Below are 18,097 nucleotides of genomic sequence, written 5' to 3' on the forward strand. Positions count from 1 at the left end.
GGACAGTGTCAAAGGCCTTACTGAAGTCCAGGTAGACCACATTAACAGCCTTACCTTCATCCACTAAGTGGGTCACCTTGTCATAGAACGAACTATGGCCTGATCCCCTGGCTGACCTTTAAATAGTTCGTAGTGGCTCCTGAGATTATTTGTTCCATAACCTTCCTGGACACCAAGGTGAACCTGATGGGTCAGTAGCTGCCAGGATCATTTTTCCAGCCCTTTTTGAAGGTGGGCGTCACATTTGCCAGCCTCCAATCCACCAGGACATTCCTGGTCAGCCAGGACTGCTGAAAAATGATGGAGAGTGGTTTGGCAACCACATCCACCAACTCCCTCAGCACTCTAGGGTGCAATCCATCCAGCCCCATGGACTTGTAAGCATCCAGCTTTCGGAGCAGGTCCAAAACTATCTCCTCGTGGTCTGTGCGGGGCTTATTCTGTTCCCTCTCCCCATCTACCAGCACATGGAGCTGTGTTCCCAGGGAGTAACAAGTTTTACTATTAAAGACTGAGGCAAAGAAGGCGTTAAGTACCTCAGCCTTATCCCGATCCTTGGTGACCAAGTTGCCCTCAGCATCCAACAAGGGATGGAGGTTCTCTCTAGCCTTCCTCTTGCTGTTGGTGTGTTGATACAAATATTTATTGTTCTCCTCTACCTTAGCAGCCAAGCTCAGTTCTTGCTTTGGCTTTCCTAATTTTCTCCCTGCACAGCTTCACTACATACCTGTAATCCTCATAAATAAAAGGAAAAAAATGGGGCTGTGTGTGGAAATACCTGGGGAGAAGTAAATAAATATTTCAGGTAGAGGAATCTCAAAGATTCTTCTTTATCAAATCATATTCATGGCATAGTTATGTGGGAAAAGTGAGTTGTACTGGTAGTTATTTTGCTGTTGGCGTGTTGACATTGCTTTGGCCAGCATCTTTTCTTCTTTGTGAGGCTCTCTTCTCCCTAGTCCCTCTGGCTGCTGCATTCTCAGGTGATCTCGGATGTATCTATACATGCTGCAGGCTGTCTTCTGGCTCTCTCCCTGTACCCTTTCCAGCTTATTTGCAGTTCATTCCCTCTTTGGGGCCCTGTAGGGATGTTGGTTGACTTGTGTAATTTGACAGCAGCACCGTAGGAAGTTCTCAGGCTTGTGTCTTTCTGTGTGTGGCTGAGATAAGAAGTAGCAGTCAGTTTGAAGTGTTGCTCTTAGTTGTGCTATCTGTTCTGGAATCTTCTCTTAATCCAGCATGATCTTTCATAAAACCTGTTTCTCTCCGTGCATCAGGCCAGTTTTGCACTGAAGATGTTGACGAATGTCAGCTGCAGCCAAACGCTTGTCAGAATGGAGGTACCTGCACCAACCACAACGGAGGCTACGCCTGTGTCTGTGTGAATGGCTGGAGTGGGGATGACTGCAGTAAAAACATTGATGATTGCTTCACGGCCTCCTGTGCTAATGGATCGACTTGCATTGATCGAGTGGCTTCGTTTTCTTGCATTTGTCCAGAAGGAAAGGCAGGTAAGGATGGAAAACCCATTTTGCTCTTGCACTTCAGGAAAAATACTTCTTAACTCTGAAGTTTGTGCATGTACTTAAAGTGGTGTGTTTATTTTTATGTGCTTTGTGATCAAAAGACAAAAGGAAGTATGTACTATCCACAAGCAAAGACTTCTTAAATCTCTGCAGCTAGGAACAAAGAACTATTTATATTAAACTGTAAAACTCTTTCAGCTTATATTGCAAGGAAATGTTTTCAGCTTCCAGAACAATCATCGTGCTTGTTAAGAGAGAAGAGCTGGTTAACTGCTCCCAGGAGGTGACTTAAGTAGTAGTAAGCAACTGCAGTGCTCCAGAAGGCTGCAGAGACCTCTGAAGTCACAGAGTCTGTATTTATATATGATGTTCCATAAGTGTGTAGTGAAAACCCTGTGGTCGTTGAAGCCTGGGTTGAGGCCTGTAAGGTTCTGGACGTGAGATTCTCCATCTGAAATACTGAGATGGATAATTTGATTGTGTAACATATGGTCTGGCTGCTGCATCTCACTTTTTGAATGAATGCTTGTATGCTTCTCTAGGTCTTCTGTGCCACTTGGATGATGCGTGTGTTAGCAACCCGTGCCAGAAAGGAGCTCTGTGTGATACCAATCCTGTGAATGGACACTATATCTGCACCTGTCCTCAAGGCCATAAGGGAGCAGACTGCACTGAGGATGTGGATGAATGTGCAATGGGTAAGTTCCTGTTTTCAGCTGGTGAATATGATAACCAGGGGTCAGTTTCTTTTTTTTTAATAAACTAATGGAGGAAGAAGCGTACACATCTTGTCATAGCTTCTCAATGCATGTGAGATTCTTTTCCTGCTTTCCCCTTTCTGTTTCAGCATCTTTAGATGAGTTCTAAATCTTGTGAGAGACTCATGGCAACGTGCTGAGTCAGGGTAGATGCCCATGCTTGAACATCTTAGCATCTGGAATATGGAAGACAGTGAGATGATGGACTTAACCATTTTTTGTTGTGCAGCAAAGATATAGCTCTGTGTGAGGAGCACGCACAGAGACTAGTTAAGCTGGCAGAGACCTGCAGGGTGCAACAGAAGTACCTCAGTTTCCAGGGGTGCTATTGCAGATTCTCCCATGGCAGAAATAACTAAAGGCTTTGGCAGCCACAATATGAATAGAACTCTTGAGTGCCCTCTGAGACCAGTGATTGCGTGGGCTTTAAAAGCTGTAGTTCTCTGATATCACCCTGTTGTGTTTTGAGGATTAGCTGGACTTTCACAAACTTGCTGGCAGTTCTGTGTGCGCTAGCTTATGCTACTGGAGTTTGTTGCAAGAGGGGTATGCCTAACCAGTATGAAAGTACTGGGAAGAAGCACTGCTTTGAATTTCATTCTTCAGTCTGCCTTGGACAAAAGGGCTGTTCCTTTCTGAAAACATATGAGGGACAAATTTGGTTTTGTGGCTCCGGTGACACATTGACAGCCTCAGGAAAAAAGTAAATCAGAAAGATGATCTAGAGATAAGGCCTTCAAAGCATCACTAGTTCTCTAATCCTTGCCACCTAATACTATTTTTAAGGACTGTTATTAATAATTAGGACCTGCGGTGATGATGGTAATCTTTCTTTTTGCCTCTGACAGGCAATTAACTGCTACATGTTCTCTTCAGTCACACTAGCCTTTCCTGACTGGGGTGAACAGTCCTTTCCCCTGTATTACTTGTCAGGAAGGAATGACCACTGAAAAAGACCATGACTAATAAAGGATGCTGTGGCTTTCCTGGTCAGAGGAAAGGTTTTGCCACACACGCTTATCTTTCTTGCAGCAAACAGCAATCCGTGTGAACACGCTGGGAAATGTGTCAACACAGAAGGCTCTTTTCACTGTGAGTGTTTGAAGGGATACACAGGACCTCGCTGTGAAATGGACATCAACGAGTGCCATTCTAATCCATGCCAGAACGATGCCACCTGTCTGGATAAAATTGGAGGATTCACATGTCTCTGTATGCCAGGTGAGGGGAGTTTCTGACTGGGAAGGGGCTTCCAGAAAAGGAGGAAAAAAATGAGGAGGAGGAGCACAGGGAAGATTGCCAACTCAGCTGAGGTGGAACACAAAATTGCATTGGGGTGAGGCTAAATGAAACACTGAGTGTGCTTTCTGTGGTGGCTCCAGCCAGGCGGACTTGGCATTTGTGTGGGGAGGGAGAAAACAATTAGAGGACTTGAGAGAGAAACCAACCTCTATATCCATGAGGGAAGGTAGTCCACAAGCCTGCAGTGTGTGAATGCATTTGTTGCTATGCTCAGTAAAATGTGCGTGCAGAAACTTACATTTGTGGAAGCAGAGGAGGTGCAAGCTTTAAGAGTCATTGTGTTTTGAGATGCGTATATGATGTTTCTGGATTAAATGGGTGTTTTTTGTGTTTTCCTTCTTAAAATACTCCCCAAATAATGCAGGCTTCATTTGATCTGAAAAAATATACTAAAAAAGTTAAGTCAGTTGACATTGTGCTTGTCCAAAATTAACATGTCCAGCATAGCAGTGACTTATGTAGTCTGCTATTTGCTTTCTGAAAGGAAGTGATAATAAATTGTGTGTGTTGCCAGTTGGACAATTGTGTGAAGTATAATGAAAAACTCGTGACCCCTACAGGTGATGATTTAATACTGTGAAAACCAGAATTAATTCTTATTCATCTCAAATCTGTTGTGAAAGTTGGAACTGTAGTCCCAGTTCCATTTTACTCCTCCTATCATTTTCTTTTATTCTGTCATTTGCTTTAGCTTGAGGTTTTATAGCTACCCACTGTGATTGTTTCATTACCTCTTGCCTCTTGTGGGTGCAAACTCAAATAGATTGATGCCTACCAGCGTGGTAAAACAGTCTCTTCTCATCAAATAAAAGAAAACACTGGCTGTAAATTCAACACAGAATTCTCCCTTTACAGAGTCGCACACACTCAGCATCCACTTTCACCTCTGGTGAAAACCTACCAGAAAACATTAAAGCCTCTTACATTATTTTTAATAGGTTTTAAAGGTGTTCACTGTGAAGAAGATATTGATGAGTGTCTAAGTAATCCCTGTGTGAACAATGGAGAGTGTCTTGATAAAGTAAACCGGTTCGTCTGTGTCTGTCCTGCTGGTGAGTACTTATTTCTGGAAGCTTTTCCTGCTTCACCTTACCAAGAACTCTTTAGATAACCAGTGAAAGGCTGTGGGCAGTGTTTCTTGGGAGTTTCTGCAGTCTTGGTGCAGCATCTGTTTGAGTTAGCTGCAGTCATGGGTAAGTTGGAGTATGGGCAGGTATTGTTTGGCAATGTGGTTGTGCCTGTAGCTGAGTAAGTGCTGAGGAATAGTTGGATATCTCACCTTAAAGAGTTGAATGCAACAAGAGCTTACGTTATTGTGAATATCACAGTGAGAGGTAGTTAAGTAGTTCTAAACATATTATAAAATCAGAGTGTCTGCATGCTTTATTTTAATAGGTTTTTAGGTAGAGGCCATATTTCCATCAGTATAGCTTATGTTGCTTGTATGAGGAGGGAGGCAGTTGTGTGGGTTGAATGAAGAAACCAGGGTGTTGTGTGTATGTTTAATGGTGCATCTGAGTTTAGATTGGAGCTTACATTTGGGTGATTTTAAGGATTTGTAACTAAATAATTCCTGATAATAAAGCTGTTTAGTTTTAAATGCTTCAGATTGCCTCTGAATTCTCACAATCGTTCTGCCTTTCAGGATTCAGTGGTGCAGTGTGTCAGATTGATATAGATGACTGCTCTAGCACGCCGTGTCTCAATGGAGCCAAGTGCATCGACCATCCCAATGGCTACGAGTGCCAGTGTGCCACAGGTTAGTCTTGTGTTCAGAGCCTCTGGACTGAAGATTGCATGTAACCTAAATGCAACAAGGAGTGGTCAAAGCAGTGTCAGTGTTTTCTTTCTTTCTCTGAAACACTTCTTGTTTGTATTGTAGCTTAATCTGCTTCTTTGCAGCAGAGAATAGACTTAAGCACAGGAACCCTTTCACTTGTGACAGCAGTGAGTTCACAGTTGCTGCGATTTGTGGCTTTCCCCTTTCAGTCCCAGCTCTTGTTTCCCAAAAGGTGACAGCTCCTTCTGTATTGACTATGGAATCCTTGAATAGAAAAACAACAGTGAGAAGCCTTATATCTGTGGCTTTCTTTTCTATCTTCCAAGTTGGATTGTATAGTATACAACTGAAGAACAAGAGGTGGACAGAGCAGTACTACTGTGTATTTTGATTTCAGTTGCTTGAGGCTGTTTTATGATAAAACTGAAAGACAGAAGTGCAGTAAAAATGGTGCACACTGGAAGAAATGCCACACAGTAGCTGCTTACAATAATGTAATTGAAGTGATTTGTTAAGCATCATACAGAAACTTTGACAGCTGTGGATGGAACTGGTTTTTTAAATGCACTGAATTCATTTACTGCTTGTTCAGTTGCACATTCAGAAGCGTCAGGCTTAATTACACAATTTCCTTGTCTTTGAGCCACTAGGATTGATAGTAGCTGTATTTTTATCTGTGGTTGTTTGCATTTGGTCAGATCTGAGGATGTGAGCAGTTCAAAGCTATTACACCTTAATTCTCAGTGAAGAACAACTTTTGGTTGCTTTCAGTTAATGCTAAGTGGAATTGTTCATGATGCAGATGCAGATTGATCAGGCATGGAATGTGTTGGCTTTAGCTCTTCCATTATGGAGGTAGCTGAAAATTCCTGGACTGCCTCTGTGCTGGAAATGTTTTGTCAGCTTGGTTAGATTTATGTGCAATTTTTTCTTATTTTGAATCGTGTCAGTAATCAAATTGTTCAGGCAAATTCATTTGACTTCAGTAATTTATTCTGCCCTGTACAGAGTACAGCTGAAATCAGCCTAAAACTTCCTCCCTTCTCTTTTCACACACAACCTTACACAAAGTCGGTGAAGAAACAACTGGTTGGAAGTAGGGAGTAAAGTAGTTCTAAACAGGAGAGGAATAATTATTGCCAGAATTTTCTTTCTGTATGTGTCACTTGTTAGAAGAAGTTGACAAAAGAAGAAAAAGCTCAAGTCTTTGCCAAACTTGGAGTCTACAGTAGAAGGTCTTTCTCAAGCCAGCGTGGGGTCTGGTTGCTTTCATTCCCTGAGAGTGCAGAGATGAAATATTAATCCATTTCAGTGCTTCTTGCAGAGCTTGGGATCGTGTAGTGTCAGACAGTGTGGAGAGCTGTGTTTCACAAAACTTGCTCTGAATTTGAGCTTTGATCTGCTGGGAACCATCTCAGTACAGAGATCCTCTTCCATAGGTGAGAAAGGATGACTGCCACTACCATCATGGCATGTGGGTTATGGAGCATTTTCAAGGAACAGCCTGGAAGCAACCAAATGGATATGTGACTTAAGCAGTAACTCTTAGTAAAGTGGTTGGTGCTTTGGCTGAAAGTGGGGCTATGTAAGGGCTCTGGACTGGGGCTATTTTCTGTCCTCTCTGAGGAGTGATGTTCTGTGTTCAGATTGTTGTTGTTGTTCTTTTTTCCTAATCTAACTGTCTACAAAGAGGGAGAGGATGTTGTGCGTCGTTAAGGTATGTTCAGTTACAAGCTAAAAAATATGCCTGTCTTAAGGTAGTTCATTTGAGCTACAGCAGGAGGAAGGTAATCTGTTGGTTTGGTTTTTAAAACAACGTATGCTAAGTATAATATTTAATATTGACAGCTTTCTAAGACTGAAATATGAAATTCGTCACTGGGGCAGGTCAGTTACTGGAAAATCATGCTTGAATGTGTTCTTGCTTTATTAATCTCATAATATGAGTGATATATGTTCCCTGAATGGTATTCGCCAGCTGCAGAACTGATTGAAAACTACAAAATGTTTGGCCAAATGCTGTACAGATAGCTCTATTTACTGCTTGCTTTTTGTCTTTTCTTTCCCCTCTGGCATTATTCCACTTCTCCTTCCCAGTGGTAGATCATGGCTTTTCTTTTTCTTTGAGTTGCCTTAGGTCTTTCCTCTTTTCCTTCCCTCTGTCCCCCGTTATTTTTTTTTTTTATTTTTATTTTTTTTTTGCCACTGTTGGTTCTCTTATTGGTTTGGTTTTCTTTCTTCCCTAACATCTTTTTATATCCATCTCTCTAACTAGCTTCCCTTCCCTCTCCCCACCTACTTCCACACCCATTCATCCATGCATACGTTCGCAGAACTTGGAAATGTTAGCCGTCACCTGGTATGTTTGACCAGAGAACTAGCCACAAACCTGTATGAAAAATGGGGAGCCTCTTATCCACTTGTTATGCTCAGGTGAGAATCACTCTTCAGCTGTTGAAATTCCCTGCAGCTTGGTTTGTATCAGTCTCCAGTTAATGTCTGAAAAACGAAGCAGCATGAGCTGTGGCTTCAAAACATCATCTGTGAAATCCATTTATTTTAAATTGTCCCTGTTTCATATAGCTCTGTTCCATCGTGGAAAACAGAGCTCTTGAGGGAGTCGTTTGCTGTTCTTATCTTCCTGATTTTTGTTATTTTATATTTTTTTTTAGCCCTTCTTGTGAACAAATTCTGTCTGCTCTTGCTCAGGATGTTTCCCAGCTGAAGCAGAATGAAACAGGCCAAATTAATGCTTGTTTCATTGCTCCTAACTGAAGAGGAGATTGCATGCAGCCTTTCATGAATTTGCAGTTGGTGGTTGATTGGAGTTATTGAGAAGTTTCCCAGTGAGAGGAACAAGAGACTTTTCAATAAGCAGAGCTGCAGAAACTGCTGCATGAGCCAAGAGAGTTCCCTTGGGAAGGTTTCTGCAGCATCTTTGCAGTAACTTCACATGCTGAAAAAGCCAAATTCCCTGATGTTGTGTAGAGGAGATGGGAGAGACCCTTCAGGTCTGCAAGTCAATATTTAGTGGTGTATGTTTTTCCTCTCACTGCTTCTATTCTGAACATAACGAAGGTAACACTTCTGATGCCAGAATTCTCCTTGCAAGGTGGTGTACTGTGAGCAATGGAAAAGTCAGTTGTGTTTCGAAGCTGGAAAATGGCCAGCAGTTGAGGTGCCCAGTTACCCTTGTTGTTCTGTCCACCCATTTGCTGATGTTTGTAGTGTGATACTTCCCATGTTTGCATTACATCCACTGGAGCACTGTACCAGTTAATCACTGTTGTCGGCCGTTTTTCCTTAGGTTTTACTGGTGTTTTGTGTGAGGAGAACATCAACAACTGTGATCCTGATCCTTGCCACCACGGTGAATGTCAAGATGGCATCGATTCATACACCTGTATATGCAATCCTGGCTACATGGGTGCTATATGCAGTGAGCAGATCAATGAATGCCACAGCAATCCTTGCCTCCATCAAGGACGCTGCATTGACTTGGTGAACGGCTACCAATGCAATTGTTTGCTGGGCACTTCAGGTACATAAGGGGCAAGCAGAAGGATTGGATTGTAACGGGATTCAAGATTTAATTATTTCTTACGTCTCCTCCGGTGTGTGTTATATTTGTATGTAGAATAAGTTTATTCTAAAGAGCCTGAAGCAACTGTCACCTTCACATTAATTTTGGTTGCTGCATTTTCTTGCGTCTGTGTGAACTGACCTGCTCTCACGTGTGCTGCAAATAGTCTTGAAGGAGCTTACCTCCTTTTTACACCCCAAAATTCAGGCAGGTACATTTGCTGCTGAAAACAAACAAAGATATGTTGTTCTGAGTGCCTTCCTCTTTTGTCTGAAGTTGCCTGTGTAACTAACTCCATAGCAGGTGGGGTTCTTAATTTGGCTCTTTCCAGGGAATGGTTCTGTTGTTTGAGACTTGACCTCCTTATTCCTTTAATTTATCCTTTTTCTCCAGGAGTGAACTGTGAGAATAACTTTGATGACTGTGCAAGTAACCCCTGCGTTCACGGGGACTGCATTGATGGCATTAATCGATACAACTGTGCTTGCAAACCTGGATTTACAGGTAAAGTCAGCTACCTGATTGCTTTAGGTGTTGTTTTGATGATAGTTATCCTGTTAGCTAAGGAAGCTGTTCTCTGCATACTGACCGTGAGGGATTCAGTTAATATCTCAGTAGATCCTTCTAATCTTTGAATCTCAGTGTCTTACATTACAGCAAGTTACACCATGTGGAGATATGGTCTAATCTGTGCTGTGAGATGCCATTCTTGTTAGGTAATTGCATCTAATTCATGGCTCTTGATTTTATAACAAATAAAACCATGTGACTTGGGTTTATTATTCACAGCTTCTTTCCAGGGGCACAAACTGTGAACAATGTAGACAGGTGTTGGATTAGACTGTGCCTTGGGCTTGGACCACAACTAGTATTTCTCTTTCAGCAAAAGCAAAGCATGAAGTCAGCATTGTAATGAACTGCTTTCCACATGGCAGTTTCCAACTCAGTAACCCACTTCTTGCCGTGCTTCTGTGTCATGATGTGATCTGTGCTGTTTCCTCTTCTAAACTGTGTAAAACTGTAAAAACAAGACTGAAAAAAAAAAGAAGCTTTTATGTGCTTTTAAATCTACGCTCAGACCTGTAGGTCTGCATCAGGACTGACTGGTTCTGATGACTAAGGCACATCTCAGCACTGTTTATAATGGACTTGATACGTTTTGAGGCATGTAGGATAATATGCTCATAAAATAATTGTTGTAAGGCAGTTGGTGCCATTTGTAGCAGTTTTCTCATCATGTCTGTTTACTGTTTATTACTGAATGATTCTAATTAGGATTGATCTGAAATGCATTAGAAGCAGTGCTAAGAAGTTTCATGTGGGTTTTTTTGTGTGTGTTCCTCTTGACATCTTTTTAAACTTCTAAAGCTTCTTTCTTCCCTTGGCTTTGTCATGGTGTTATTCTTCAGTACCCATAGCAGGAAGAGGCATGATCCTGATCGCTTTTGCCTTTAGTCCTCCTCATTGCTGTCATACCGTGTTTGTTTTCCTACTGGATTTCTTACTGTTATCAGTTAAAATAAATCAGAAATGTGATCAATTGACCTGTTCTGGTATTTAAAGATTTGGCCTGCATGGGGTCTTGATGCTTTCTGTTTCCTATATGTTATAAATATTCATCAACTTCAGTACTCTTTCTCTGTAGCTTTGCAGCCTCACACATTCTTATGGTCAGTACTTACAGGATTTTGCAATTCTGGCACACACTGTAAAGAGAGGAGGCAAAACAGGATACGGTGTTATTTAGAGTTCCTTTTACGCAATGAACCACAAGACCTATATTTACTACAGACAGCATTGGTTGTTCAGAGAGTAGGTAATATTAGCACAGAAAAGAAAGGCTTTGACAAGTGGAGCTCAAGAGGTTTGTTCAAATACAATGCAGTCAAGTGATTTTTGCTTTCCGAAAATGAAATTGAATATTAATTATAGTTTTTTTTCAATGCAGCTCTGTTGACATTCTTGAGTGGTTTGTAAATACTTGTTGAGTAGAAATGTTGTTTTGCAGCTGCAGAAACGTTCTGTGTCTTAAGTTAAAGCCATTTGAGCATGCGAGATCCATACCTCTGCTTCAGCTTTATAGAGTTGTCTCAATCACATGGTCTTACAGACTTGCAGGGCAAATGTTCATAGAAGAAATACGTCTTAATAAGGAATGTTTTGGTTGGGTTTGTATTTTTTTAGGCCCACGTTGTAATGTGGATATTGACGAATGTGCATCCAACCCCTGCAATAATGGTGGAACGTGTATAAATGAAGTCAATGGCTTTCGGTGTGTGTGTCCTGAAGGTTACCATCACCCTCACTGTCAGTCGCAGGCAGATGGCTGTCTCAGTAATCCCTGTGTACATGGCAACTGCACACACATCGTTACTGGGTAAGTCCTTACTGTAGCATCAAATGTATCTACTGCCTTTTATACTTTCTTCCCTGCACCCACCGCCCTTATTCCACCTTGATTAGAGGTTTCTGAATTTTAATTTCTCAGATTATTTATTTACTGGCCATGAAATAATCACAGTAAGGTGTAGACCTGTATTTTCCAGCTGCCCTTTGTGATGTATCAGCATGAGTTTTTCTGCCCTGCATGGGCACCATCAGTTCAGTAGTTCAATCTAATGGGGTGAATGCAATTGAAATAAAGAGATGGTTCCAATCGAAACTAGTGGAAAACAGCAGATACTTCATCAAAGTCTAAAGTGTCAAGTGTGGAGGGTGTGTTTGTGACTAGAGCCATTATTGCTACCCAAATAGTTTGCGTGAAGGAACAAGCAGATAACTCAGAAAACTTGGAGGCAGAACAGTTTTGGAAGATCAAGTGGGGAAATTTTGGTGTAACAACCAATCACACACAGGTGGTAATTCAAGGCTCGGAAAAGGAGCTCAGGATGAAAAGTCAAGAAGAAGGTAGAATTGAGATGTTTGTGTCCTCCATCTCAATCATTTGCTTTTAGGGGAAAAGCTGATGTATGGTGTTTTGTTGCTTTGTTCCAAACAAGGCCTCCTGTTTAAGTTGGTACGTTGATGGAATGTGGTTGCTTCTGACTGTTTCCTCTAGCAGCTTTCTCGAGATTAGGAGACTTATTGTTGAGCAGTGGTTGTCTTAAGAACAGCATATTCAAGGCAGATTTAATCAGCTTTAGTCACACTGTTGCAAGCCTGAGAGAAGAAAAGAAAGCTTTTTCTGGCCATTCTGATGGCAGCAGTTGTTGCTGAATCATCCCATCCAGGAAGACCAAATGGTGACTTTGTAAGCCTTGAATCAAGACCTCTTTTTGTTAGGGATGAATCTGTGATGAATGAATGATGTGGGCTGTGGGAGCACAGGGGCTGTGAAGCAGATAAGTGGAGGGATGAACGAGGTCATAGTTTGAAACTTCCTAATTGGTCCAGGGCTAGTAGTGGCTTTCCACCTGGAAAGTGTTGTCAGCACTTGGCAAGGAAGGGTTTTGCCACTGCAACAGGGCAGGATTCAGTGCTTCTTGGAGCTGACAGGAAGGCTGACCTGTGTTGTTGCTTTCCACATGTACCTTATACTCGGGATGAGATAAAGTAAGTGTTGACTGCATGATGGAGAAGGAGGCCAGCATATGTTTTGTGTGACTGGAGTACTGGGTGACTCAGGAAGTCTTTGGGCCATTTGGGTGGAGAGCTGCTCCACTTCAGATTTAAAACGTGATGGGGTAAATTGCTGCTGCTCCCAACTGTCTGTTTTCATTTGTAACCACTGCTTGGTATTAAATTAGTCTGTTCATCTTTGGAACCTGCTTTTCCTCTCCACTTTCTGTAATTCTTTTGTTTTCTTTTTAAATGTGTTGAGCTGGTCTTACCACAACAGGAGGAGGGAAGTGTGTTTTTAAGGGTGGTTTATTTTCAGTATTTTGGAGTGGAGTTATTTCAAAATTGCCTCAAATTCCTGTTGCTTTTGCCTTTGAAAGGTACAAATGCGTCTGTGACCCAGGCTGGGTAGGAGATTACTGTTCAACAGAAGGGAACGAATGTAAGTCAAACCCGTGCCAAAATGGAGGAACTTGTGAGGATCTGCTGAATGGATATAGATGTACCTGTAGGAAAGGATTCAAAGGTGAAAATTCAGAGTTTTGTCCTTTTCTTTTTAGTTTCATTGCATTTTTAATGTCGTTTTAATATTTTCATTAAACCTTGTAGAAATAGGAATCAAGTAGGAAAATGCCTTGGTTATATGAGATTGAATTCCAGTTGAATATAGATGTGATACAGCAGTATAAAATGCTTTCTAAGACTGTACTTAAGCCTCATTTGAACCTATTAAGAAGTATCCCAATTGCAGTTCAGCTTAATTTACTTTGTAAGAAAGTTAAACTAATCTATATAATCTATAGAAATGCACTGGGAACTGAAGGGACATTATTGGAGCTTTGGTGCCATCCAAATCACATCATTTTTCTTAAGCATGGAAACAATTCAATGGGGAAACAAGGTTATTTGGAAGGATAATTCTTTCTTGAAGATATCAAAGTCTTACTGTGTCTTCTCTGCAAGCAGGCTTGAAGGCATCATCCTTCACAGGCTGGGATTACACAGCCATTGGCTTCCCCATGTCCCTCTATGGCTCAGTGCAATGAGTTTGTCTTCCTGTCACTGCGCTCAAATTAACTTAATTGGAATTACCATGTCTATCTGCTGAGCCCATGAGGAATAATCTGATCTCTTTCTTCTAAGATTTTTCACATATGGGAATGTCATCCACTGCTGTGTAGGATAACGACGCAGGTTGCAATCTCTTTTCGTTCTTCTGAAAAACACAAAAACTCTTAGCTGTTTTTTCTCCTGTTTTTTCCCTTTCTGCACTCCAGGTGTGAACTGCCAGGTAGTGGTTGCACCGTGTTCCCCTGACCCCTGTGAGAACTCAGGTATTTGCCAAGAATCTCCTGATTCCGAAGGCTACACCTGCCAGTGTGCCCCTGGCTGGGAAGGTAACGTGGCTGGGAACATACAGTACTTCTAGTGCTCAGCTGTGTTGGCATCGAGTCTTTTGGTCATTGACATAATGAGAGGTCTTACTTCTGCACTCTGTGTTTTTCAGGGGAGAGATGTACAGTGGATATTGATGAATGTCTCTCAAAGCCCTGCAAAAATCATGCTTTGTGCCATAATATTCAAGGCAGTTACCTGTGTGAATGTCGTCCAGGCTTCACTGGAGGAGACTGTGACAGTAACATAGATGACTGCCTGTCTAGTGAGTATCAGTGGATTGTTCTGTTTTCCCCTTTGACATAGAAGTAATTCTGCTTTGCTCTTCAGCAGGTACTTAAAAGTTCCTTTGTAAGCTCTTACCAAGAAGGGAAAAAAAACCCAACCACCTCAAAGCCTCAGCTGTGTAATACTTGCACGTGTAAGGCAGGGAAAATCCATTACATTCAGTTGCTAGAAATATATTCTAACTGATAATAGGAGTTATTTTCAGTTTTTTAACTTGAAGCGATCCTTATTATTTCCATGCACTGTTAAATGGATAATTGTGGCTGCCTGGAATTTTAATTCGTAAAGTAACTTTGCAGACTTTATCTGTGTTTCAAAGGTAAGCTTGATTGAGGTGTGGTGGGAATCTGAGACACAGCAGTCCTTCTTGAAATGTATTTGTCTGACATTAATATTCTGGGAAGAGTGGGTCCTGTTGCTGTTCCAGTTAATCCGTATTTGGAAGCAAATTAAGCAGCAGGAAGGCGCCATATTCCAGAGTAGAGATCAGCTGCAGGAGGGTAAGCTGTACAGTGATGACTCTGGAAGTCATTTGAGAGAGCAAGTATTCACTTCATGCCCTTGACAGTGCTGTTTACAAGGGACACCAAGCACATACTGGCTCTTGTTCTTGTTGGCATATCCTGTGTCATCATCAGATAAAATCAGTCTCTTGAAAAGTGTCCTGTGTTTTAAAGCTCATCTGATACTATTGCAGAGTGCTTTATCAAACCTTGGAGTTGTTCACCATGTTGTGTGTATATATATATATATATATATATGTATATACACATATATATTTTAATTGGCTGTCTCTTGGAAAAAAAGTAAAATGCAAGAGACAAAAAAGAATAACTCTCATTTTTATTGGAATAGCCTCAAAAGAAACCAAAACCTCACAGGCTTTAGGTGTGAATTCAAAAAGTCATGTTTTGCATTGAGAAAATTTACATTTGTGACTGCTGTGGGGAAGGATCCAAACAAGCACAGGAGTAAAAGTTACCGTGAGAGAGCCCCAAAGCAGCACTGCTGGAAGAATTTCTAACACATCTGGCTCAGCCTGAGCTTTTCCTTGCCTCTTTCTGAGAAAACAGAGTACAAAAAGTGGCACTGGTGCATTGATCCAAAGCTTCATTTATTGAAGCCAGTGAAGCTGTGGCTTGCCCTGCTCAGTTTTATATGGGTGTTTTGCATGGATATCTGAAGATACAAACATTTTAAGCGTTCATTCTTTCTTTAACAGCTGGAAAATCTCTGTGTTGAGATCGATCCAGTGCTGTCTGTTATGTAGCACACCCATGAGGTTGAAGAGGAATTTCAGATTACCGCTGCAGCTGATTTCATTTAGCATAACAAAAACCTTCCATGGCTTGAGCCAAGTGTCTTTAATCTATGAAGCAAATAAACCCTCCAATAACAAAAACTTATTGAAAAGTTGATACTCCAGTCTGCTTTCTCTGTCAGTAAATGTGTGGCATGGAACATTAATTTTGGCTTCAGTCATAAGTGGCTGGCTGCCACAGACACAACATTTTCCAGCTGCCAGGGGTCTTGCTTTGAGCATGCTTTTTCTCTGCAGTAGTCAGATGACCTTTAAATGAATGCAGGTGTCTGTCTCAGAACAAAAATTTTTATCATGTGAGCACATTTCTCAGTCAATAAGTGAGCTTTAATTACCTTTCTCATCTGTTTTCTTCATTTACCAGTGAACAGAATGATCTCGCACTTGTGTTGAACTGCAGATTCTTGGCTGAGTTTATTTGCGTTTTGATGTTTGTATTTAGTAGTGCTTGAGGATAGTCTTCGATCACAAAAACTGCTCAGTAACCTTTCTATTTTCCTCCCTTTTGCCCATTTCTCTCTGCCTTTACGTATGCAAGCTTTTGAACTAGGGAAGCCTGACTAGGAAAAAGAGCTGGCTTCTGAGGCAGTATCTGACATAGGATTGTGGTTCTTAAAGTGGAAGGAGCAAAGTAGGAAGAAACTGCTGAGTGATGGCAGACTGGTGCTTGTGGAAGTAAAAGAAATGCAGTAGCAGGGAGTAACTGAGGCAGAAAAAAAACACACCAGGTGATGCCCAGCTAAAAAGATCTTGATAGCAATGAAGAAAATGCTCAGAATTGCAGAGATGAGGAGAAATCAAGGTGGAGTGTGAAATTTGGGCTTTTCCACCAGCCTTTCCTCTGTCAGCCTTTGATGCTGGGGAGAATGCCAAGCACTTAATTATGCAGAAGTACTCATACATACACTAATTTCCACATACACGTTGGATTTGACCAGATTGCTTGCATGCTTAGAAGTAATCACACAGGTTCTCCCATGTGTTGAGGAGTGCCCAGACTTGTGCTGAGAGTGTCTGGACAAAGAAGGGAGAAGAAAGGGTTACTGAGCTGTTTGTATTTTCTTCTTGGTAGGCATTTGGCAAAAGAGCAGAGCTTGAATTTTAAAATGAGAGGTTTTGAGGCTGGTTTTGTTGCTTTTGGTTCAACAAATCCTGGGAGATAAACCTGCAGGCCCGATCCACACCTCCCTGTGCACTCAGCATTGGTGAAGCTTTGTGGTTGTCTTCTCCATACAGTGTCTCAGAAAAGCTTGTTTACTTGTTACCCCCTGGACAGGGTCATACATTTCTTTGCTAAAGGTTGCTACCATAGGCCTGGTTTTTACTGTTACCCACTTTAGCACTAAGTTAATGCTTCTATCGTAGATCCCTGCCAAAATGGAGCTTCGTGTGTGGATGGGATAAACTCTTTCTCATGCATCTGCCTACCTGGATTTCATGGAGATAAATGTCAAACAGATACCAATGAATGTCTGAGTGAACCGTGCAGGAACGGAGGCACATGCACCCACTATGTCAACAGCTACACATGCAAGTGTCAGCCTGGATTTGAGGGAACCAACTGTGAGAACAACATCGATGAATGCACCGAGAGGTGAGATAACTTCACAGTGCTGCTGCACTAGAAAGCCAGAGTTGGGTTATTAACTGCAAGTAACTGAAGCTAAAAAACTATGAGGAGGAGAACTAAATCCACTCATTTTGTACTGGAGCTGTTTCATCTTCCAAGAGACCTTTTAATACTCAAAAACTGAGATTAAAAGCAGTGGTAATTTTGAGGAGGAGGTAGGGAACTGAGTTGAAATGCTCAATAGCTCCTTATTGAGTTGGTTCACTTGGTAATCTTTGAAAACTCTCCGAGGGTTAAATCTGTGTATCCATCATCTTTCTGCGTGTTTATGTTAAGTTTCATCAGGATTCAGATAAGTAACTTTAGATTCTCAGATGGAAGCAGTTTCTAGTACAGCTTGAAATAATTAAAAAAATCTGTTCCAGTCTCGTTACAATAAACAAATAAGGTGCCTAAATGTGAAGCTCTGGCTGTTCTCATGCGTTTTGTGTACATGAAGAAAAGATCTTTCCTATCTTTTATAAAATTGAAATAGTGGGGGAGGAAGTAGTTTAACATCTTGTGTCACTGATGAGGGTGTGTTTAATTTGCCCAGCAGTTGTTTAATCAAGTGTGTTGGGTGCTCTAGAGCAGAACGCCTGGTTCTTCCTTGAGATTCATCCTGGTTTTGTTTTCCTTATCAGTCAGGACAGAAACCAGTCTTGCAGGTATGAATGAGAGATGTAGCAATTCAACCTGGTCTGCCAAGCTAAACCAGTCACACCTTCTCAACCAAAATTCACTGAGCTATACTTAAGAGCGTGATTATGGTTGGTTAATTTGAATTTGGTTCAAATGATTCTTCCTTGTCTTGTGTGAGAAACCTCCTATGAGAAAGAGCTCCTTCTTTTGGAGATGGGTGCTTGATTTCAGTGCAAGATGCCCAATGATTGACAGTTCCTCTGCCTTCTTTGTTTTGCCATGAACCTTAAAGGCAGTTTTTGCTCCTTTTAAAGTGGGATTCAGTCCACGAGACT

At 41.5% G+C, this 18,097-nt stretch overlaps 1 protein-coding gene across 1 annotated transcript in view; it reads left to right on the top strand.

The window, feature by feature from the left end:
* Positions 1–18,097, top strand: part of NOTCH2 (notch receptor 2) — a 76,701-nt gene that overhangs the window by 37,235 nt on the left and 21,369 nt on the right. Inside the window, exons 6-17 of the mRNA XM_015869367.2 lie at positions 1,278–1,511; positions 2,069–2,224; positions 3,317–3,505; positions 4,525–4,638; positions 5,232–5,345; positions 8,674–8,907; positions 9,343–9,453; positions 11,134–11,326; positions 12,888–13,033; positions 13,785–13,904; positions 14,015–14,167; positions 16,877–17,105. Of these exons, the coding sequence (XP_015724853.1) occupies positions 1,278–1,511; positions 2,069–2,224; positions 3,317–3,505; positions 4,525–4,638; positions 5,232–5,345; positions 8,674–8,907; positions 9,343–9,453; positions 11,134–11,326; positions 12,888–13,033; positions 13,785–13,904; positions 14,015–14,167; positions 16,877–17,105 (1,993 nt within the window). The remainder of the gene's footprint in view (positions 1–1,277; positions 1,512–2,068; positions 2,225–3,316; positions 3,506–4,524; positions 4,639–5,231; positions 5,346–8,673; positions 8,908–9,342; positions 9,454–11,133; positions 11,327–12,887; positions 13,034–13,784; positions 13,905–14,014; positions 14,168–16,876; positions 17,106–18,097) is intronic.

Source organism: Coturnix japonica, chromosome 8 (genome assembly GCF_001577835.2).
Source record: "Coturnix japonica isolate 7356 chromosome 8, Coturnix japonica 2.1, whole genome shotgun sequence".
Taxonomy (NCBI): Eukaryota; Metazoa; Chordata; class Aves; order Galliformes; family Phasianidae; genus Coturnix; species Coturnix japonica.